General features: G+C 36.4%; 1 protein-coding gene across 6 annotated transcripts in view; it reads left to right on the top strand.

Annotated features, from left to right (window-relative positions):
* SPEN (spen family transcriptional repressor) overlaps positions 1 to 24,164 on the top strand; it is a 93,668-nt gene that overhangs the window by 17,668 nt on the left and 51,836 nt on the right. For 4 of the 6 annotated variants that reach the window (XM_027110048.1, XM_027110051.1, XM_027110049.1 and 1 more), the window contains exons 2-3: positions 17,710 to 18,030; positions 21,142 to 21,618. In XM_027110048.1, the coding sequence (XP_026965849.1) occupies positions 17,710 to 18,030; positions 21,142 to 21,618 (798 nt within the window). The other 2 variants (XM_027110054.1, XM_027110053.1) reach the window with 2 other exon arrangements.

Raw genomic sequence — 24,164 nt, 5'->3', positions numbered from 1 at the left:
GCCTGCCGATGCAGGGGACACGGGTTCGTGCCCCGGTCCGGGAAGATCCCACATGCCGTGGAGCGGCTGCGCCCGTGAGCCATGGCCAGTGAGCCTGCGCGTCCCGAGCCTGTGCACCGCAACGGGAGAGGCCACAACAGTGAGAGGCCCGCGTACCGCAAAAAACAAACAGACAAACAAAAAACCAAAAAACTAGGATATTTTTACTCAAAAACACTTTGTATTTTACAAACTATATTGGATGTATAGTGATTTGCATCTTTTGTAAGTCAGTAAATTGGTAGGTGGTGGATTTTTGTTTCAACCATTAATTTTTAAAATTTATGCTGTCTGCAGTAAAGGCTCTTTTTCACTCAAGATTTTTTTATTCTTTATTTAAAAAATTTTTTAATTTTTATTTTTTGGCCACGTGGCTCAGCATGCAGGATCTTAGTTCCCCGACCAGAGATCGAACCTATGCCGCCTGCAATGGAAGCAAGGAACCCTAACTACTGGATTGCCAGGATATTCCCCACTTAAGATTATTTAAGTAACCTCGGATAAAAAGAAAAAAGATTTTAAAAGTTTATCGCTTTATTATATCAAAAGGATGTTAGAATGAAAACTATTACTATTTAGACCAGAATTTAGGAGGAGGTACTTAAATTTGGATAGGAAAATAGTATGTCTTTATTTTCACTAACTTCTTAATCAGAATTTAGCATTTCCATCAATTATAACTATATTGTGGTGTAGTACCAACCTGGTAGTATTAGTAGTACCTGTGATGATTTCACCACCAACGCCAATCAGATGTATTTTCATATTTTACATTACAGTTGTTGCAGATATTTCATTTATGCTCATCACAACTTAGAAATGACAATAGCTGTTAGACCTGCTGCTAAATACTTATATTTAATGCATCAATAAAGATGCATATATATATTACTGTATGATCAATCTGTGTTGTAGATATACTTTTAAACTTTACCTTGGAGAATTTTGAACATACACAAAAGTAGAAGAATAGTAAGTAAATCTCATGTACCCATTGTTCAGCCCCAATGACCATCAACCATGACGTATTCTGCCTTATGAGGAAAAATAAAGCAGAGGAGGGGATGGAGAGTAAATGCGGGTGGGAGTGACGAGGAAGGCCTCTTTGAAAATATGGCATTTGATACACAGGAATGAAGGCCTATCCATACACGCAGATCCACTTCTCGCCTTCCTATGTGTTTGTTTGTTGTTTTTCATTTAAAATTTATTTTGAAATAGTTCAGGAAAAGTGCAGAGAATTCCCACATTCCCTTCACACAAATTCCTCAGTTGTTAGCATTTTGCCACATTTGCTCCATTACCTTCTCTTGTCTTTTCCTGGCATGACATCCTTAAATTCTCCAGTGTATATCTTCCCAAAACTGCATTGCACCATACAGTATTTTCGGCAAGGAAATCAACATTGGTATAGCACTATTACTCAATCCATAGACCTCATTCAAATGATGCCAGCCATCCCAACAATGTCCCTCTTTCCTTTTTGGTCCAGGATCCTAGCCGGTACGTGTTGTTCGTCTGGAACAGTTTCTTACCCAAATTCTCATGTGCCTGATAGTCTTAAAGAGCACAATTCTTTTTTTATTTTTAATTAATTAATTTATTTTTGACTGCGTTGGGTCTTCAATTTTTAATTAATTAATTTATTTTTGACTGCGTTGGGTCTTCATTTGCTGCGTGCGGACTTTCTCTAGTTGTGGCAAGTGGGGGCTACCCTTCTTTGCGGTGTGCGGGCTTCTCATTGCGGTGGCTTCTCTTGTTGCGGAGCACGGACTCTAGGTATGCGGGCTCAGTAGCTGTGGCTCGTGGGCTCTAGAGCACAGGTTCAGTAGTTGTGGCACACGGGCTTAGTTGCTCCGCGGCATGTGGGATCTTCCCAGACCAGGGCTCGAACCCGTGTGCCCTGCATTGGCAGGCAGATTCTTAACCCCTGAGCCACCAGGGAAGCCCAAGAGCATAATTCTTTCATTCTGCAGGCTGACCCTCTACCCAGGTCTGTCCAGTATTACCTCATGACCAGATCAGGTCTTGCGATCTTGGCAGGAATACCAGAGAAATGATTCTGTGCTTTTTCAGAATATGGAGACAGTATTGGATCCATCCCACCACTGGTGATGTTAACTTTGATCACCTAATAAAGTTAGTGTCTTCACCATTTTTCCCCCTTTATTTGATTAGCATTTTATGGGGAGATATTCCAGTATTACACCGATAGTCTTTTCCATCATCAACCCTAAACCCAGTAGTCTTAGCAGCTATTGATAACTTTTTGTGAAAATATTTATTTATTCATTTATTTATTTTTGGCTGCATCGTGTCTTAGTTGCGGCATGCGGAATCTTTTGTTGCAGCATGCGGGCTTCTCTCTCTAGTTTTGGTGCATGGGCTCAGTAGTTGTGGCGCGCGGGCTTAGTTGCCCTGTGGCATGTGGGATCTTAGTTCCCCGACCAGGGATCAAACCCACATCCCCTGCATTGGAAGGCAGGCTCTTAACCACTGGACCCCCAGGGTAGTCTCCCATTGATAACTCTTGACTGTATTATATACTGCTGTGATTGTTGCCAAATGAGCATCTATTACTGTGATTTCTTATACATTTATTCTGTAGGTAAGAATTTTCCATAATTATATTTGGAAATATATATACACACACGCATATATATGATTTCCATTTTTTTCAATGGGTTTTAATTCAGGACTTGCTTATTTTGATACCCAAATCATTCTAGATTTGACCAAACTGGCTACTGTGTCCTTTTGATATCTCGCCACTACTCTTTTAAGCATTTCTTTATTTCTGGCAACAATAAAGGCTCATCTTGTATTTTCCCTTTCCCAGTCCTGTAATCAGCCATTCTCCAAGAGACTCTGGTTCCTTTTAGGGAGGGATGGTATTTAGAAACCCAAGATCTGGGTGCACAGTTTACCCATTGCTGCAGAGCTAAGAGGATATGTATTGTGTGTGTACACATGTATATATGTTTACATGTATATATAATACATGTATCTCTATATAATATATTTTGAAACTATGTTCACACATGTTTCAATACATGAGGATTCTTTGTAACCTCCCCATTTCCATGTTTATAAATCCCTTCTCAGACAGTGAGAAACTTATTATTCTCAATATATTTACTTAGTTGCCCAGTATGTTCTTAGTGTAACTAATAGGCCAACCACTCTGCCTCCCCCACCTCTGCCTGCCACCTCTGGGCACCTCACCCCTGCTGCCTCTGCGTCAAATCACCTCCCTCTTGGCTTTTCTCGTTGGAAACCAACATTGTGGGGGAGGTGGAAGGCAAGGCAAGAAAAGGAAGGTGGGGCTGGAAATGACTTGCATGTTTTTGTCTTCAGTTTTTTCTCATAGGAGGCAACTTGTGGATGAATGAATTACCTGCCTCTGGTACCATTTATAAGCAGATTTAGAGCTACCCCACTTTTAAAATTTTAGTTTTGGTTCTACTTCCACCACTGACTTTATGACATGAGGTTAATCACAGGATCAGTATGAGCTGTATTATATGCTGAGTCATTCAGAAGAGGGGCTAGTAAGAAGGAAGTTTGTTTTTTAGGTATCATCATTGCTCCATTTATTTGGGCGTCACTCACTCACTTCGTGTGGTATCTCAGCAAAATCTTGCCCTCGCCCCACTTCCCCCCAGGCTTATTGACCTCAACCTTATTTCTTTTTTTGTTTAACTTAAAATTTTTAATACTAATTTTAAATTAATAAGTTTTAATTAATTTAATTCTTAACTGAATTATAACTGTCATATAACATTATATTGGTTTCAGGTGTACAACATAATGATCTGATATTTGTATATATTGCAAAATGATCACCACAGTGAGTCTTAGTTAACATTCCTCACCATACATAGTTACAAAAAACGTTTTTTTTCTTGTGATAAGTACTTTCAAGATTTACTCTCTTAGGAACTTTCACATATGCAATACAATATTAACTGTAGTCACTGTGCTGTACATTATATCCCCATGACTTATTCATTTTATAATTGGAAGTTTTTATCTTTTGAGCCCTTTCATTCCACCCGTCACCCCAACCCCCAACCACCAATCTGTTTTCTGTATCAATGACTTTTTTTTTTTAAGATTCCACATATAAGTGAGATCTTATGGTATTTGTCTTTCTCTAACTTATTTCACTTAGAATAATGCCCTCAAGGTTTATCCATGTTGTTGCAAATGGCAAGATTTCCTTCTTTTTTACGGCTGAATAGTATTCCATTGTATGTACGTCCGTGTGTGTGCGCGCGCGCACATGTGCGCACTCCACATATGCCACATGTTCTTTATCCATCCATCAATCCCTGGACACAGGTTGTTTCTGTATCTTGGCTTTGGTAAATAAAATGCTGCAATGAACATGGAGATGCATATCTTTTCAAATTGGTGTTTTCCGTTTCCTTGGTTATATACCCAGAAGTGGAATTGCTGTGTCATATGGTAATTCTATTTTTAACTTTTTGAGGCACCTCCATACTGCTTTCCATAGTGGCTGCATCACCTTTTTTTTTTCTGCTCTCTCTACACTACTCTTCACCCCTGTCCAAAGAGTTCCTTAATGAATCAAAATCTTATTCCTTTGCACAAGCCCTACAATGTGCATAGTTGGTATTATTTTGAAGTAGATCCCAGACATCTTATTTAATCCACAAGTATTTCAGTGTTTCTCTCTAGAAGATAAGAACTGTTTAAAGATGTTCAGCAATACTGTGGTATATCCTTATTTCAAATACCCAGTCAGTATTTTCAAATATCTAGCCAGTACTTGAATTTGTAATTGTTTTAAGAATCTTTTTTTTTTCACTCAGTCTCTAAATAAGGTACATAAGATATATTTTAAAAATTTTATTGAGGTATAATTTGCATACAGTAAAATGTACCTATTTCAAGTGTTGAGTTTGTTGAATTTTGAGAAATGTAGGCATCCTTGTAATCACCACCACCACAGTCAGGATACCACAGTTTATTTACTTACTGATGGACATGGGACTGTTTCAACCTTTTTTAATCCATAGGTTTTAATCTCTCTCTCTGCTTACAACTTAATTTGTTGGAAACCAAGTTGTAGAGTTTCTCAGTGTGTGTTTTGCTGATTACATGCCTGTCCTGTGGTGTACATTAACATCACCTTTTGTCCTCTGTATTTCCTGCATGTTCAAAAGTTGATAATTGTATTTCAATATAATTGGTTTCTTTGTAATTCGTGCATTTTACTTGATTAATTTAATAATAGTCCAAGAAAGGGTTTATAGGTTTCACTGGCTGTCAAAGCAGTCCGTGGAAAAAAGTGTAAGAAATATTGGTTTAGGCAAACCATTATGTTAAGAATAGAATGCTAGCAGTATATTTAAGTACTTAACTTTAGCTTTGACATAAAAAGGTTGAGGTTAAAAAGTTAAGAATCACTGAAAAACTTTAAGACTAGTAAACAAAACAAAGATAGTGTCCTGTGAATAGCTTTATTTTTCCCCTCCTCTTTTTCCTCATTGTAAACTTATAGGATTAGAACTGCTGTTTTTCTTGTGGGAATTTTTTTCTGTTTTTTCATCCACCGGCCCCCCACCCCCACCCCGCCTCAGTTTTATCGTAGAAATCATGGAATCCTTAGATTTTTTAAGGTTGTTCCTTTTAGTCAGCTTGAATTCTTTCAATGAAATGAATTTCAAGCACATCCAATGTTAGAATTAAACACCATAATAGATATTAATTTCTCTTATGTGAGAGGGTTCAGCCTTAATCAAAGAAAACAAGATTTGCAAAAATCTCAATTTATAGAGAGTATCTAAAATTCAGTTAGTATGTGATGCTGTATATAAAAAAGACAGGGAATTCCCTGGCAGTCCAGTGGTTGGGACTCTGTGCTCTCACTTCCTAAGGCCCAGGTTCACTCCCTGGTCGGGGAGCTAAGATCCTGCAAGTTGTGCGGCGCGGCCAAAAAAACAAAAACCAAAAACAAAATAAGACACCTTAACTCTTCAGTAAAACATTTATTTGTTTATTTATTTAAATATTTATTTTGGCTGTGCTGGATCTTCATTGTTGCACTCGGGATCTTCGTTGTGGCACGTGGGATCTTTTTTGCAGCATGTGGACTCTTAGTTGCAGCATGCAAACTCTTTAGTTGTGGCATGCATGTGGAATCTAGTTCCCTGATGAGGGATTGAACATGGGGTCCCTGCATTGGGAGCGCGGAGTTTTACCCACTGGACTACCAGGGAAGTTCCCAGTAACACATTTATTATATAAAGTAGGTACATTTATTTTCTCCCATGAATTGAATGGGTCGGATTATAAGATTTATAAGGGGACTTCCCTGGTGGTGCAGTGGTTAAGAATCCGCCTGCCAGTGCAGGGGACACGGGTTTGATACCTGGTCTGGGAAGATCCCACATGCCGCAGAGCAACTAAGCTCGTGCACCACAACTACTGAGCCTGTACTCTAGGGCCCACGTGCTGCAACTGCTGAGCCCCCGTGCTGCAGCTACTGAAACCCATGTGCCTAGAGCTTCGCAACAAGAGAAGCCACCGCAATGAGAAGCCCGAGCACCGCAATGAAGAGTAGCTTCCGCTCACTGCAACTAGAGAAAACCCGCGCACAGCAACAAAGACCCAATGCAGCCAAAAAAAAAAAAAAAAAAGATTTCTAAGGTCTTTTTAGTTTAGAAAATCTTGTTCTAGGGCACACCGTGTTAGAACTGGCAAAGGGTCTTTATTGGCATGGAAAAATATTAAATGACAAAACAAGGTGTAAAATGGGACATGTAACATCTCTATGGGGTCAGTGAAAATCTATACGTGACTCTCCTGTGTCAGCTTTTGATACAAATGGTGTTTCCATTGATAACTGAAAATCTAAAGTGAGAGATGAATAAGTATAATATTAAAAGCTCTCTCATGCAAAAAAAAACAAAAGAAAATCTTATTCTAGCCATTCTCCATAGTGTATAAAGGTCACTGGAATGCTGTGAAGATTTTTAAAAAGTATATTTTGATGATTAGTTGGATTATAAAAGAGCTTAATATCTAGAAATACTGTGTAGCCATCATACAAAACATTGGTGTACCAGTTCCTTTCAGATAAATCATCTCCTAACCAGCTATGCTCATCAATCAAAAATAGGCTTTCTTGGGTTCAGACTTAAGTGGCATTTGTAACGTTTCAAATAGTTTTAAATTATATTGCAGTTAATTTAAAAAAATGGTGTCTGTGCTTTGTTATACTAATCTAAGGTGTATAATGATATACTGTAGTTTTTCTTGTCACTTATACCTTTCTGTGTTTTTTTTTTTTTTTATGAAGTAGCCCTTTCCACGGTGGTTTTTGACACATATTATTCCTTTTCAGCAAGTTTGCTGTGCCGCTCTAAAAGTAGATGTATAAAGGGAACTTTAGTCACAGCTTGGGGTCTCACAAGGTTATGACATTTGATTTCCTTTGTGTTGATCTTATTGGAAATTTGTATAAAGGTTTTGCTTGTAAAGAAAAGCTTTTTAGTTCTAGAGATTATAATTAATGACTAAAGTGTTGACTGGAGAAGTTTGCATACTTAACAGGTTTCAAGAATGATTGGCATAGAGACTGGTGACTTATTTCTTAATTTAATAGGCTTAATTTCATGCAGAGTTTTTATTGGGAAGCATGATTATTTAAATGTTTATAAACCATTGGAAGTGAGTAGAAAAACCCAAAGACCTTTTAAGATTAAAGAGTGATAAAGAAGACCCATTTCCTTAATCTGGAAGTATTGGTAGTCTTTAAAGATTTACAGAAATGCAGTGGTGATAAAAAGAATACGGAATTTATGTATATTACAAAAAGATCACATTTGTCCTGATTCTGTTCTAAGTAACCATATATTGTGAAATAAGGATAGAAGTCTAATCAAGTGAAATATTAGAGGGAATTTATAAATTTCTGAAAGTCTTTTTTTAAACTGTTATTTTACTAAGAAGTAAGCCATAGGTTAGAAGTTAATTTCCTTCTCAGCAGTTGTACTGTAATAGTCCTATTAAGCCAGGTAGGAAGCACATTTTCAAAGAGTCCTTTGTATTTACACCCCGGACTCTTGATGTGGATTTTTGTTAGTTTCTTGGCTTCTGCTACTTCAACTTTGTTTTCTCCAGCCTTCCCCTTTTGATCAACTTGCCTTGCTCCTTTTTTTCTTCATCTAACTGTTTTATTTACTGCCATTACTTTAAGAAATGGTTAATCATGGTCATTTGCATTCTCTTTACAATTGTACTTGAGCTTTTCTCAGTACTATGTAAATCAGACACATTTATGAAGTTGTTCATTAATTATTGTGAGAAGAAATGTCCGAAAGTTAACTTAGTGGCCACCATCATTGTCTGTATTCCTGCATTGCGTGTGTGTATGTGTGTATATATATATATATATATATATATGTGTATATATATATATATATTTTAATATTTATTTATTTGGCTACACCTGGTCTTATGGCACGTGGGATTTTGCGGCGTGTGGGATCTTTAGTTGCGGCATGTGGGATCTTTTAGTTGCGGCATGCGGGATCTAGTTCCCTGACCAGGGATCGAACTCAGGCCCTCCGCATTGGGAATGTAGAGTCTTAACTGCTGGACTGCCAGAGAAGTCCCCTGCACTATATATTTTGACTTTTAGAGTATAAACTCCTCCCTCCTATTCTCTGAAGAAGTACCTTATGAATTCTTTCTAAGATTGTCTAAAAGATTCAGGCTTCCTATTTTATGTAGCCAGTAACGTCTAAAGATCATAGAATCTTTGGGATTGTTTTCTCCTTATAATTGGATAATCTTTCAGAGGTTTACATATCAGTTGCGCACTCTCTTTTTGTTAACAATTAATTTTAGTTAGTAAATAGTTATTTTGCACCATTAGATTGGTGCAAAATAATGCATATACGTATTTTTTTCACTGAAGTAATGGTGCCGTTAATAGTTCTGAAGAATTTTGTCATTCAAAGCTTTACTGAAAACATTGCCTTTTCCCAAGAGTTGTAGTCATCAAGTTTTCATGTACAGGAATCTAGGCACTAACCATGGATTTGATAAACAGCTGACTATAGTTTTGTTGGTTGAATTAAGCTTATCTTCAGTCTTCAAGTTTTCTTAAACCTTTTCTAATTAGAGTCAATAAATCGTTTCTCATCTTAAAAAAGTAATGTATTATGTTCATAGAAGCATTTACAATAGCCAAAAGATAGAAGCAATCTAAGTGTTCATGACCCATGGAAGGATAAACAGAATGTGTGACAACAAAATACGTATCACGGAGTATTATTCAGCCTTAGAAAGGAAGGAAATTCTTCTTTTTAAAATTGAAGTATTGTTGATTTACAGTATTATGTTAGGAGAGGAAATTCTGACACATGCTTCAACATGGATGAACCTTGAAGACTTTATGCTAAGTGAAATAAGACTGTTACAAAAGGACAAATATTGTATGAGTCTACTTACATTATCTTCCTGGAGCAGTCAAATTCATAGAGAAAGTGGAATGGTGCGTTCCTTTTTTTTCCTTCTTCTTTTTTTTTTCTTTCTTTCTTTCTTTTTTTTTAACTGTTATAAGCAGTGTTGCTTACTAAACAGTCTATCAAATTGTCTTCCTAAGAGGTTTCTCTAATTTATTATACTCCTGCAGACGGTGTTATGAAAGTATCTATTTTCTTAAACTCTAGCTAATATCTAGGTATTATTAAAATTTAGGTCTTTGTGTTGCATGGCATTTTTTTCTTAATTTGGATTTTTGAAATTTTTAGTGGAAATTGAGCAGCTTTTTTGAGTGTGTTTGTTTTGTTTACCATTTTGTGTGTATGGGTGTATTTTTAAAGAATTTCCTGGAACTTCCCTGGTAGCGCAGTGGTTAAGACTCCGTGCTCCCAATGCAGGGGGCCTGGGTTCGATCCTTGGTCCGGGAACTAGATCCCACATGCATGCCTCAAGTAAGAGTTCGCATGCCACAACTAAGGAGCCAGCCTGCTGCAACTAAGACACGACGCAACCAAATAAATAAAATAAATATTAAAAAAAAAATTTTCCTATTTGGGTATTTTGCCTGTGTTTTGTTTGGACCTCTGTCTCCCTTGATTTGGAAGAATTTTTATATTTAGGAAATCACTTATTTCTCATGTGCAAGTATTTTTCCCCATTTGTTTTTTGACTGTATTTTGCTATTTAGGAGCTGTAATTTTTATGCGGTTTAATTTATATGGTCTTTTCTTTTATGACATAGGGATTTTATCTCAGGCTGAGCGTCTTTCCCAGACTACAACAAACTAATATATATATATATATATATATATATATATATATATTTATTTATTTATTTATTTTTGGCAGAGAGAGAACACAAATCAGCAAAATATTACAAATCATTCTCCCCCCGCCCTTCTTTTCCCACCTCTCCCCCATTCCTCCAAGTAGAGAAACATTTTAGGATTTTAACTTTTTCTAAAATGAGGCTAGGGGTCCTGTGTTTGACTGCGCTTTGCTGGCTTTAGGGATTCTGAGTCTGTTTTTTTCATCTTTAGTAATCATTTGTACTTACTCCAAAGATAAAGTGATTAAAGGGAAATATATTAATTATTTAAGAATAATTTTAAAATCTTTTATACATAAATTTATTTCACAGTAGATTTCCTGAAAGAATTCTGTATCTCTATGAAGTGAAGATAGGTTTTGGCTGTCATCTAATGGGTTACTTATCTTCCCAGGCAGGCATGCTTGAAATAGAAAATGTCTTCCTTAAATGTGCCCATTTACAGGAAACATGGCAGGCAGTTGATTTGTATTGAGATAACGCAGACACTTGTGACTAAAGGATATGTAAAATCTGTTGTATTAAAAGACGGTGACAGGGACTTCCCTGATGGTCCAGTGGCTAAGGCTCTGTGCTCCCAGTGCAGGGGCCCCAGGTTCAGTCCCTGGTCAGGGAACTAGATCCACATGCTGCAACTAAAGATCCCGCATGCCACAACTAAGACCCAGTGCAGCCAAATAAATAAATATAAAAGACAGTGACAGGTACTATTTTTTGTCTTTTTTCTTTTAATAATAGTTTTAACGAGATATAATTCGCATGGCATAAAATTTTTCCTTTGAAAGTGTACAGTTGTTTTTAGTATATTTGCAGAGTTATGCAGCCATCACCACTAATTTCAGAACATTTCCATCACTCCAGAATGAAACCCCCATATCCATTAGCAGTCATTCCCCATTCTTCCTTCTCCCCAGCTCCTGGAATCCACTAATCTATTTTCTATTTCTGTGTATTTGCCTATTTTGGACCTTTCACATATATATGGAATCATAAAATATGTGATTGGCTTCTTTCCCTTATAGTGTTCTCGAGGTTCATCCATGTTGTAGCATGTATAAGAACTTCATTCCTTTTTATTGCCAAATGACATTCCATTGTATGGACATGTACCACATTTTAACAATTCCACTCAGCAGTTGAACAATTGGTTTGTTTCCATTTTTTTGGCTATTATGAATAATGATACTGTGAACATTCCTGTATGTGTTTTTATGTGGACTTCTCTTTTCAGTTCATACCCAGGAGTAGAATTGCTGGCTTATACGGTAATTCTAAGTTTAACATTTTGAGGAACTGCCAAATTGAATTCCAAAGTGGCTGTACCATTTTACGATCTCACCAGCAATTTATTAGGGTTTAGATTTCTCCTTATACTTGTTATTGTCTGTCGTTTTTATCAATATTCTAGCCATCCTATTTTGTGTGAAGTGGTATCTCATTGTGGTTTTGGTTTTTATTTTCCTAAAGTCTAATATCGTTAAGCAAATTTTTGTGTGTTTATTGGCTATTGGCTGTTTGTATATATTTTTAGAGAAATTGTCTATATCCTTTGCCTATTTTTAAATTGCATTATTTTTTTTTCATTGTTGAGTTGTAAGAGCTCCTATCAGATAAATAATTTGCAAATATTTTCTATTTTCTGGGTTTATATCAATTTTTGATCATTGTCTTTGGATAGAGTAAAACTGTTAACTTGTAATTTATCATTGTCATGCTAACAATTTAAATTTATCTTTGTCATTCTAGATAATTGTTAAACCAAGTTCTTCTTTTGGATTTTAACTTATTTTAACTGATATAATGAGACATATGACATATTAAAAATATTACTATCTTACTTGGTTATGTCCAGATTGCAGGAGTTTTGCCATCTGAGTATATGATTTTGAGCTACTTACTACATTTAATGGTTTGAAGTATGGGCGATATCAGTAATTGTGAATGAGGTAGCTTTAATGTCTACCTCTACTATGTTGATGACAAGAAATAGCCGTGATTAATTTGAAGAGATTGGGATTGTACACTTAAAAATGGTTAAAATAGCTAATTTTGTGTTATATTTTATCACAATAAAAAATTTTAAAAATTTGATCTGTGATTATGTAGGAAAAATGTGTCCAGCTCCAATTTAAATGCTGTTATGATGCATTATTTAAGTTTCTAGGAAATTCTGCCTTTTGGCATTCTTGAAGTATTTGTAGTCACTGGTATAGAAAATAAAATAAAGGTCTAACACAGAGGGGAAACCAGTCTTTTGGTTTAAATATAGGATCAAGTGGTTGATTTATAAATTAGTAATTCCTTCATAAAAATTTTTTACTATGAAAGGGTTATATAAATAAGTGTTGATGTTACTGCATTATTGCAGATAATTTGCTGGTTGTAATGGGTATATTTATGACCCAACTGTCTGAGTTTGGAAGAGGAATGCTTTTGAATATTTTCATAATATAAAAAATAAGTGAGCTTCCCTGGTGGCGCAGTGGTTGAGAGTCCGCCTGGCGATGCAGGGGACGCGGGTTCGTGCCCTGGTCCGGGAAGATCCCACATGCCGCGGAGCGGCTGGGCCCGTGGGCCGTGGCCGCTGAGCCTGCACGTCCGGAGCCTGTGCTCCGCGGCGGGAGGGGCCACGGCAGTGAGAGGCCCGCATATGGTAAAAATAATAATAATAAGTAAACATAAACATTTATTGTTTCTACTATTATAGGTCACCCAACCAGACTGTAATACTCATCTCTTAGGCCTTTTTATCCCTTACAGCATGCTCATTTGCTTTTCGCTTTCTGTCTATTCATACTTATTGATCGTTTTCTTTTGAATAAGGAACAGCTTAGCCATGACGGTGTGGAAGGGTGGAAAAGTGGGCAATACGCAAAGAATTGATAGTTTGATAAAATATGTAATCTTTGGAAAATGATGTATTGGGTTTTAGATGAATGGGTGTTTTAGGTTAATTGCATGCCTCTTCAAAGAGGCAGATATTCTCCTCATTACAATTCTGTAAGTCTATCCTGAATAACAGGTAAATGTTTCAAGAATGACTTGGGGAGGATTGTTTTCTGTAGTAGGAGGACTTGTGTGAAAACGAATTGTGGCTATTCTTTGTTATTGCTTATTATTAGTAGGGTCAGTTGCAAAAAAAGGTAGGATTAAAATTAATAATTGCATTCTTATTGATAAACCAGCTAATAAAAGATAAATGTAGTAACTTTTAGAAAGAAAGGGTATTGAGAGAATTCATTGGGTTTTAGCATACTAATGATCTTTAGCTTTATGTATTTAGTGTTGCTTTGGAAATTAACAAAGTAAGTTTCTTGTAGAGTTGAGGAAAAGTTTAGAATAGGAGGAATCTTTTCACATATCAAGGAGCTGAAAATTGTATATAAATCAATTCCATGAGACTAGGGATCTTTGTTTTATTCCCTGATATGCATCAAGTGCCTACAACAGTGCCTGTTAAGAACCATAAAATTAAAAATAATTGATTCAGGATTAGAACCCTACTCTTTTCTCATAGTGGAGGAAAAACATTAGAGTATATCATGATGCTCTCAAATGTAAAATGTGAGGCCATTAATACACTGCAATTATATTCTTCAAGGAGATGCTAAGGACTATAAATTTGACTGTATAAATAGTCACATGTTGAAAGACCAAACATCTCAGCAAATCTGGCATTGTTTTGGGTTATTTTAAAATTCTCTCTTAAAAACATAGAAGAATTATAGTGTATGTTGATCAGTTTAATATTTTTTGATGGTGAATATTTTTGACCAAACAGAAACCAATTTAATGTTGTTTTTTGATTGTGTTTTTGAAGACAAACCCATTAGATTGTTATATACTGCAGCTTGTAGCAATCAAGCACACTTTCTTAATTTTATGTTCTTATTTTTTAAAAAAAAGGTTTTCTTGATTCTTTAAAGATTACAAATGAGTTAACTTATTACTACAACCTTTGACTATGTAATTTAAGAAAATATTTTGTGCATATTACTGGAGACTATTCCATAGGTTCTCTGAAAACCTGTAACTAAGGCTCTATGTTTTAAAAAAAGAAATACTATTTAACTGTGGTTTTATTATTTTTGCTCTTTTTTCTTTTTTAATTAGTAGATGTCAGTAAATGTTTCGTTTGAATACTTAAGGAATACTTGAATACTATAGGAACTGTGTTGTTTTGGAAAGAGTAGATAAAATCAGGACATCACATTTACATTTACCAGCTGAGTTCTCATGGCTGTGAAGAGTTAACAGGTTTTTTTTTTTTAGTATAGAAGAGTAATGTAATACCTGATAAAGTTCTCTTATGTTAAATTTGGAGATAAATTCGTATTTGTTTCCAGAGTGTACTCTCCTTATGTAAAAATTATGGGAACCGTGAGCCCACCCTTTTGAAGACGGAGGGCCATTTGACTTTGTTCTGCATGCATAATCTATGCATTAAGTATTTGGTTCTTCTTTTCAGTATTGCATTTAGCTCTTTGTTATTAAGAATTTAAGCTTAAATATTTGTTTTCCCTGTTTACACTTCGGCTAACTGACTTTTTTGATGGGGAATTGGCTGATGCTTCCCTCTTTTTTTCTTCTTTCTAATAGAAAAACCTATGTAGTCTTGGGCTTAGTGATAAGTTGTGTGTGTGTGTTAAAATATACAAAATTTATTATCTTAACCATTTTTAAGTGTACAATTCAGTGGCATTAAGTGCATTCACAGGGAGTTCTCTGGCAGTCCAGCGGTTAGAACTCGGCGCTTTCACTGCCGGGGCCCAGGTTTGATCCCTGGTCGGGGAACTAAGATCCTACAAGCTGCTTGGCGTGGCCAAAAAAAAAGTGCATTCACAATGTTATGTAACCATCGGCACTATCTATTTCTAGAATTTTTTTCATCCCACACAAAAACTCTGTGTCTCCCCAGTCCCTGTTAACTTCTGTTCTACTTTCTGTCTCCATGAATTTGTCTATTCCAGATTCTTCATGTAAGTGGAATCATAAACTAATTGTCCTTTTGTGTCTGGCTTATTTCATTTAGTATGATGTTTTCAAGGTTTATCCATGTTGTAGTGTGTATCGAAACTTCATTTCTTTTTATGTTTTAATATAATATTCCATTGTTTGTATATGCCACATTTTGTTTATCCATTCATCCATTGATGGACAGTCGGGTTGTTTCCATCTTTTGGTTTTTGTGAATAATGATGCAGTGAACATTCGTGTAATGTATCTTTTTGAGCCCCAGTTTTCAGTTCTCTTGGGTATATACCTAGGAATGGAATTGCTGGGTCATATGGTAATTCTGTGCTTAACTTTTGGAGAAAAATGCCACTTTCCACAGTGGCTGCGCCATTTTACAGTTCCACCAGCTATGCAGAAGTTTCAAATTTCTCCATATCCTTGCCAATACGTGTTTTGTTCTGTTCTGTTCTCTTTTCTAATAGCAATCCTGGTGGGTGTGAAGTGGTATTTTATTGTGGTTTTGATTTGTATTTCCCTATGCCTACTGATTTTGAGCATCTCTTTCTGTGCTTATCTGCCACCTGTATTTCTTCTTTGGTGAAGTGTTTTCCCTATTTTTTATTTTTATTTTTTTTACAAATCTATCTATCTGTCTATCTATCTGTCTATCTATCTATCTATCTATGTTGGGTCCTCGCTGCTGCGCGTGGGCTTTCTTCAGCTGTGGCGAGCGCGGGCCACTCTTTGCTGCGGTGCACAGGCTTCTTACTGCGGTTGATTCTCCTGTCACGGAGCACGGGCTCTAGGCACGTGGGTCTCAGTACTTGTGGCTCACAGGTTCCAGAGCGCAGACTCAGCAGCTGCCGCTCCGAGGCATGTGGGATCTTCCCAGATCAGGGCTCGAACCTGTGCCCCCTGCATTGGCCGGCAGATTATTAACCACTGAGCCACCAGGGAAGCCCGTCTTCCCTATTTTTAAAAAATGGGTTGAGTTGTAAGATTTCTTATATTCTAGATACAAGTCCTTTGTCAGATACATTGGAAAGTATTTTTTTTAATGTTTGTATGGAAAGAACTATTTCAGTTTCTATTTTTCCCCCGAATTTAAGAGATCCTTTCATCAGTTAATTTACGCCAAGTAATTTCGTTACATCTAGTTCAGTGGCCTGATGAAACTGCATTTTAGGATTATGTTTCCCTTCTGAGAGGTAATAACTTAAATCATACTGGAGGATGTAAAAGGAAAGTTCAGCTTTCTGATAATGTTGTCAGCTTCTTCAGGGGAAGTGTAAAATTATGATATTGGGGACTTCCCTGGTGGCACAGTGGTTAAGAATCCGCCTGCCCATGCAGGGGGCACGGGTTCGAGCCCTGGTCCGGGAAGATCCCACATGCCGCGGAGCAACTAAGCCCGTGTGCCACAACTACTGAGCCTGTGTGCCACAACTACTGAAGCCTGTGTGCCTAGAGCTTGTGCTCCAGAGCAAGAGAAGCCACTACAATGAGAAGCCCATGCACTGCAGCAAATAGTAGCCTCCATTCACCACAACTAGAGAAAGGCTGTGCACAACAGCGAAGACCCAATGCAGCCATAAATTTTAAAAAAAAGAAAAAAATTATGATCTTGGATTGTCAGCATGTAAGAGTGCTATATTTAAAAGTGCTGTGCCCTTCTTTCTAAAATGCCAAATTATAAGTATACATAAGAGTCTGTCAAAAGATTTTCTGATTTATTAATTTATATAAATAACAATTATACATAAATTATAAATTTTAACACTTTTTCTTTTAATCCCCTGGAAAAGAGAACTAAATGGCAAAAGATTACATTAAAAACTAGACACACTTGCAAATGCACAAAATATTTGAATTTATTTTGCCTTCCAGTAAGGCGTGTTTGAAGTCATCTCATTTTTTCACTAAGATCATTTTCACTTAATGAATTAAATTAAAATGAGATCTGTAAAATAGCCATTTTTAGCTACAGTTTTTACTTTAATGAAAATCTCTTAAGATTGGTAAGTTACTTTGATTATCTTAGGTATAATATCCTTTTTTAGAATGTAAAAATGCCTAAAAACTTCTGAGAGTCATTTCAGCTAAGTGTTCCAGGAAGGTAAAAGGCAGTTTATAGTAAATACTATATTTAAAAAGTTAGAGCAATAAAATAATGTGGTAAAAATGTTTGTAAATATTTGCCTCAAAAAAGAAAAATGTGAGTTTAAAAGCCATTTTAAATTAACTCGCAACCCCTCCCCCATACATGCATAATGTAAATTGTTTAAAAATAACAAACAGTTTTTAAAACTATTTTTGGAAAATTATTACTATGCAACAATAACGTTGACTTTATTTTTTTTCAGATATGGCCGCGTGGAAAGTGTCAAAATTCTCCCCAAGAGGGGTTCTGAAGGAGGAGTGGCTGCCTTTGTGGATTTTGTGGACATCAAAAGTGCACAGAAGGCTCACAACTCAGTCAACAAAATGGGAGATAGAGACCTACGCACGGATTATAATGAACCAGGCACCATTCCGAGCGCTGCTCGGGGATTGGATGATACAGTTTCCATAGCATCTCGTAGTAGAGAGGTTTCTGGGTTCAGAGGAGGTGGTGGAGGGCCTGCTTATGGCCCCCCACCATCACTTCATGCACGAGAAGGACGTTATGAGCGGAGACTTGATGGGTAAGTTCCAAGGTTTCTGTAGGCAGGTATTTTGTATTTGATATGGTGAAACAGAAACTCGTATTTAGGGGCCCCAGATGGATTTAAAGTTTTGGGCATTCTCAATGTTTCCTATTTTGGGTTGGAAACGGAAGTGATTTCTATCCCAGTGGCTGGTATCTTATGGAATCGTAGAGGATATTTCCTGCAGCTGGTTGGATATCTACTCCTGAGATATAAAGTGGTGGAAGATTTTATATTGCAGCATCATTTTTGGAGTTACCTGTCTTCTAGAATTAATTATTCCTTCTCTTGGATAATGTTAAGTCTTTCCTTGGATATATCCCGTCTACCTGATGGAGCTACTTGGCTACAGATTTTGTGGTTGTACTATATGGAATATTTCTGGAATATTAGAGCCTACAGATTCTTTTAGAATTTGATATGTGCTTCTCAGTTTTCACTACACAAAGTGTACAAACGAATTGGATTGTCACCAAAAAACCTAGCAGACCATATGATTCAGCCTCTTGGATTCTACAAACAATACTTTAACCTGGAAATGTGTACTTGGATGAAGAAGAGTGAAGGCAGTGCTTCATTTTTCCATTTTGGATCTACACAGTTTCCATATTGGAATTATACTCCTTGATGGAATGGGGAAAAATTGAGATGATGGACGTTCCTAAATCCTGGAATATAGCCATTCTTTTCTGTTTGCTGGAATGTATGGGATGTCGTGCAGTCAAGATTCCATTAGCCCAGGAGAAGAGGATTACTATCTTGTTTCTTAAGCAAGTTGCTGTCCAATTAAAGGTACTTTAGCTTTGAACATATGGTGACGATCAGTTGTGGATACAGCAATCAAAATTGACTGTGCTGGATGGCTACAAAGGTGAACTGTTGGCGAGCAACTGTGCCTTCCTCATTTGGTGGAATTGTAGAGGATATTTCCTCTTCTGTCAGCTGCCTGATTCATACTTAGGGCTGGACATTTTTGTGAATGTGGATCAATTTATAATTTTCTGCTATCTCAAGAAAGAAGTCTGGGGGTTTGAGAGTTACAGTTTGTCTGGGACTGCTTGCTTCCAGTGGAATTATTTTGTCTGGTCATTAAGATTTTTTTTTTCCTTGTGGTTCATCTAAATATCATTTGACACCCTTACCCATTAAGAAGGTGGATTACCCCCATAAGAGGGGCCAAAATTGGGGAAGTTATGTTCACAATTCTCTCCCTAGATTTAATTGGGATTATAGGTCGTGTTTCCACACTTGGAAAAGGTTGGTATGTCCTGACCTGTGTATATTAGCCCCTCTCCTAACCCAAGTCAAACTTTCTTTTTTTCCCACTAACTCTAGAATCATTTAGTACTAATAGATGAATCAAAGAATAGCTATTAGATTTCAGCTCTGCTAGCTCTTGTGCCTGCCTTCTATATCTTCCTAATGGTTAAGAACTTTGCATATTTATAAAATATCAGCTGTAGCAGTAATTCTCCTAGAACTATTGCCTGTTGCTTCTGTTATATCATTAATAACAGCTCTTACTGATTAACATTTGATAGGGTACTAATGGAATTATTTATGAAATTTTCTCTTGTCTCAAAGGAACACCTCTTGTTTGTTAGAAGTTGAAATATCTATTCAAATTCCAGAAATAGTGAATAAAAAAGGAGAAAGTCATTTAATATATTTAAGTAGGAAAGATAATACTGAATTTTTGCCATGCCAGTTGCTTTTAATAATAGCAGTAAAAAGAAAAAACAGCCTAGGAGAAGGTATGGTTGCTAAGTGAAATGGTGGGTGAAAATGAAGGTTAGTGGAGAGATTTGGAATCTAAGCACGTATTGGGGACATAGTATTAGTTGTAAGATTTTGCCACATATTCCTTATTGGAGAGATTCTAATTCTTCTATGTCTTTCATAATTCCTTAATCACTTTTGATAGAAGATAGACCCAAAGGTGAGGTTGAGAAGAGACTCAACCTCATGTTTGAGATTCAAGTGAAATTGTCTTTTAGGAACTCTCTTAAGTAGAGAACTTAAGATTTCTTTGTAGGATTGGAATCGGTTTTTAATATTAATACGTAATTGCATGTGTGTAATTGTACATGCAACAGTTTTTGTACTCTTCGATTGACAAGTATTCATGCCCTACAGGAAGATTTTTTAAAGTTAAACCATTGCTAATAGCAGTTTTTAGCGTATCTTAACGGTTTCCCAAGTTGACTTATTTCATCAGAGGCAATTTGAATATAGCTGAACCCTAAGAGAATATATTTCCTGTAACCATTAAGTAATACATTAACACATTGAATCATGGAATAGGCATTTTAAAAATTATGTGGAATTTGATAGCACAAGAAGATAAAATAACCATTATTCTTTAGTTAAGTTAGTTAAGTTCATCATAGAATAGCATGTGGCAGCGCAATATTTTTATATCCCAAGTGGTTTTTTGGTTTGATTTTCTTTTTAAAATTCCATTTTTTTATTAAATGTGATTGTTTGGGCACAACAATTTACATAATTTAGTAATTTTTATAATTACCCAAGAAGTTGAAAGTTAATAAGAAAAAGTTACACTTAACATTTTTTTCTGTACTTCTTTGAAAATGCCCTCCTATTTCTGGGACATGGGCATGCATTGCAATGGGGCTTTCATGTCTGTGTGAGAAATCTATCATGGAAATTTTGCCTGAAATACACTTGCAAAGTAAATAAAGTTTGGTATATATTTTAATCAGATGAAAGTATATAAAACTTTCATATTAAAATGAAAGTCTCTTCTTGTTCCATTAAATTTAAAATAAAAAGGAGATGGCATATGTATATTTCTGTTTATAAGCCAGAAAATCCCTAATAAAAAGAACAACTGACTTGCAGAACACTAGTCATGAAAGTCCAATATACAGTTACAACAGTGATTTCTCAGCTGTGAAAATAAGTTTTGGAGTCAAGTAAAATGTTAAGCTTATTAGTGTTTGCTTACTAAGTAGGTTAATGCTGTTTAGAAAATGACTAGTTGCAAAGACAAAGACAATGCTCAAGTGAATGTTTGCATGACTTGCTTTTAGTTTTGCTTTCCCCTTTCTGATTGATTAAATATTTTTCCCCCCCTCCTAAATGCAGGGCTTCAGATAACAGGGAGCGTGCTTATGAACATAGTGCCTATGGACACCATGAACGGGGGACGGGAGGATTTGATCGGACAAGACATTACGATCAGGATTACTATAGAGATCCTCGCGAGCGGACTTTACAACATGGGCTCTATTATACTTCTCGGAGTCGAAGTCCAAACCGTTTTGATGCTCATGATCCCCGATACGAACCTAGGGCTCGGGAGCAGTTTACACTGCCCAGTGTGGTACACAGGGATATCTACAGGGATGATATTACCCGGGAGGTACGAGGCAGAAGGCCAGAGCGGAATTACCAGCACAGCAGGAGTCGCTCACCACATTCATCCCAGTCTAGAAATCAGTCTCCTCAGAGGCTGGCTAGCCAAGCGTCTAGACCCGCAAGGTCCCCTAGCGGCAGCGGCTCTAGGAGTAGATCCTCCAGTAGTGATTCAATCAGCAGCAGCAGTAGTACCAGCAGTGACAGGTAGGTTAACAGCCTTTTGTTGTAACAGATGAGCTGTTGAGTAAATTGTTACAAATTTGCTACTTTCAGTGGTACTGATTTTTAGTATAGTAATATTTTTAAAAGAAAGTAATCTTGGATCATGTATATAATGAATGAAGAAACTTTGATTAGCATTGTGGCCATTGAATTAACCATTCTCCCAAGTACTTAAAGCTAAATGATGATTTGCAAATACTGTTTCATTCTCCAGTTGCTCAACATTAAAATTGCCAAAAAGGAAGAAAAGTAGTAACGTTACTTGTATGAAACAAATCTTGTGCCACGTAATGAACTTTTAAAAGTTCTTAATTTCTTAGGTATATAATACTATTTCTATTATTTGGTTGAAAATTTGTAAAAGCGCTGTTTGGGTAAAGATGTATTGGTGAAATATATTGTTGACATACTTATTATCAATGTATAAATTAACTTATGTATATTTTAACTAATTTTAACATCAAGATGGTAGTCAATTTATAAGCTCAAGTAGGAAAGCTTTCTTTAAATTCAGGTTGTAACTTTGCTGTTCACTAAGGCTGAATAAGCTCATTTCATTAGTTGGGAATTTTTTTTACAAAGGAGTTTTATTCCAAAGATGAAAATAATAAATTGAAAATAATCTTAACAAGAAACAGCTTAGAAGTTAGGTATATGGGTTTTGAAAAATAATAGATCAAGGTAGACAGTATACTACTTTTACAATCTTTGGACAAGTTACTTAAGCTCTCTAGGACTCAGCTTTCTCATCTTTTATAAGAAACATGCTTCATAAAGTTATTTTGAATATTAAAATGAAGAAATATGTAAAGTGCTTAGCTTGATACCCATATATGTTAAATAAATACAACCTTTAATAACTGCTAGCTATAATTATTACTGCTATTCAGTACTTCACATGTTGATAGTCTTTTGAGTATTTCCCATTTCTAGTGATTGTTATTCAGTCTGTTAATCTCAGATATTCTAGTTTTAAATTTAGGTGGTGTGTATATTATTTATTTATTTATTATTTTTTGTCTGCGTCGGGTCATAGTTTCGGCACGTGGGATCTTTCGTTGCGGCGTGCTGGCTTCTCTCTAGTTGTGTTGCGAGGACTCCAGAGCGCGCAGGCTCAGTAGCTGGGGCATGTGAGGGCTTAGTTGCCCTGAGGCATGTAGGATCCTAGTTCCCCGACCAGGGATCCAACCATCATCCCCTGCATTGCAAGGCCGATTCTTAACCACTGGATCACCAGGGAAGTCCCAGGTGGTGTGTGTTTTAAATTTGCAAGATACAGATTCTTCAACCTGATTAAAAATGCCCAGATTATTTTTCCTTTAGTATTGCCTGTTTAGAATTAATTTAAGGAAAGTAAATGATCATGGAATTGATAAATGGCTCCTTTTAGGCCTCCTAAATTTTCAAATTCAAAATAATAAATGGAAACATTTTATATCTCTGTCTATCTAGATATAATTCAAACATTCTAGAAGATGTAGCATATTATAATGAAACAAGCACTTAGTTTAGGAAGTCAGGAGAGTTAGTTTCTGGCTTCAGCTTTGCAGCTCTGTGACATGGGTAAAACCCTTAACTTTTGATTTCATTTGGTATATTATTGAGTTAAATGATTGACAGTATTCATTTGAATTCTATAAACTGATTATAAAATCTTGTCATGATTCACTTTCTTCTACGTAGAATTGTCTAAGTTACTCAAGTTTTTAGTCATTTTCCCCAAACCTACCTCATTAAAGGAATGGCACTGCATTCCACTGGATCAAACCTTTTTGAGAAGTCAACCAACTGTGGAAGTGTAGAAGTTAGAGGTGAAACATAATTCACGGCTTTCAGGATGGCATTGTACTTTGGTGGGAGTTACAGTGGTTTGAGATCTGGCCCTTGGCATTGTGGGCTCAGAAGCTTGAACCCAGAGGTGATCTGATGAATTTGATGGAGATAATTCCCTGTTTACATAATCAAAAGAAACAGTTATATGCTTCTGAATATTTACATTTAGAAAGATAACTGCCACAAAGGCAGGATGAGCTTGGAAAATCTACATGGGGACTAAATTACAACCGTAGAGGATATTTTCTCTTCTGTCAGCTGCCTGATCCATACTTAGGGCTGGCAGTTTTTATGATTTAGGGCTGTGAAGGATATGTATTCTTCTCTTCAACAAGAAGAGACGAATTTTAGGCTAGACAGGGAACATTGTGAGCAGAAGGAACAACTTGAAGAGATACGAGTGGGTGGAAGAATGTTTTGAGAACAGCAAATAATTTAGTATGACTTAACCACGCTAATGTTTTTGGGTTTTTTTCTTTATGCAGAGATGAGCCGTTGAAGGATTGAGAAGGGAAATATCTTGTTGAGATCTGCTTTAGGAAGGCATCTGGGGACTTAGAATAGGAAAGACAGAGATTCCAGTTAGGAGACTCTTCCAGTATTTCGGAGAAGACAAACTTGGACAATGAGAGTGCCTGACTTGGGAAGAGCGGAAGGGACATTGTATTAAGAATCAGATTATGTTGATTTATGAA

This window comes from Aethalodelphis obliquidens, unplaced genomic scaffold (genome assembly GCF_003676395.1).
Source record: "Aethalodelphis obliquidens isolate GAN/ISIS:26980383/991018 unplaced genomic scaffold, ASM367639v1 scaffold9, whole genome shotgun sequence".
Lineage (NCBI taxonomy): Eukaryota > Metazoa > Chordata > Mammalia > Artiodactyla > Delphinidae > Aethalodelphis > Aethalodelphis obliquidens.
Note: the sequence above shows the minus strand (reverse complement) of the source record. Positions and strands in the feature narration are given on the sequence as shown.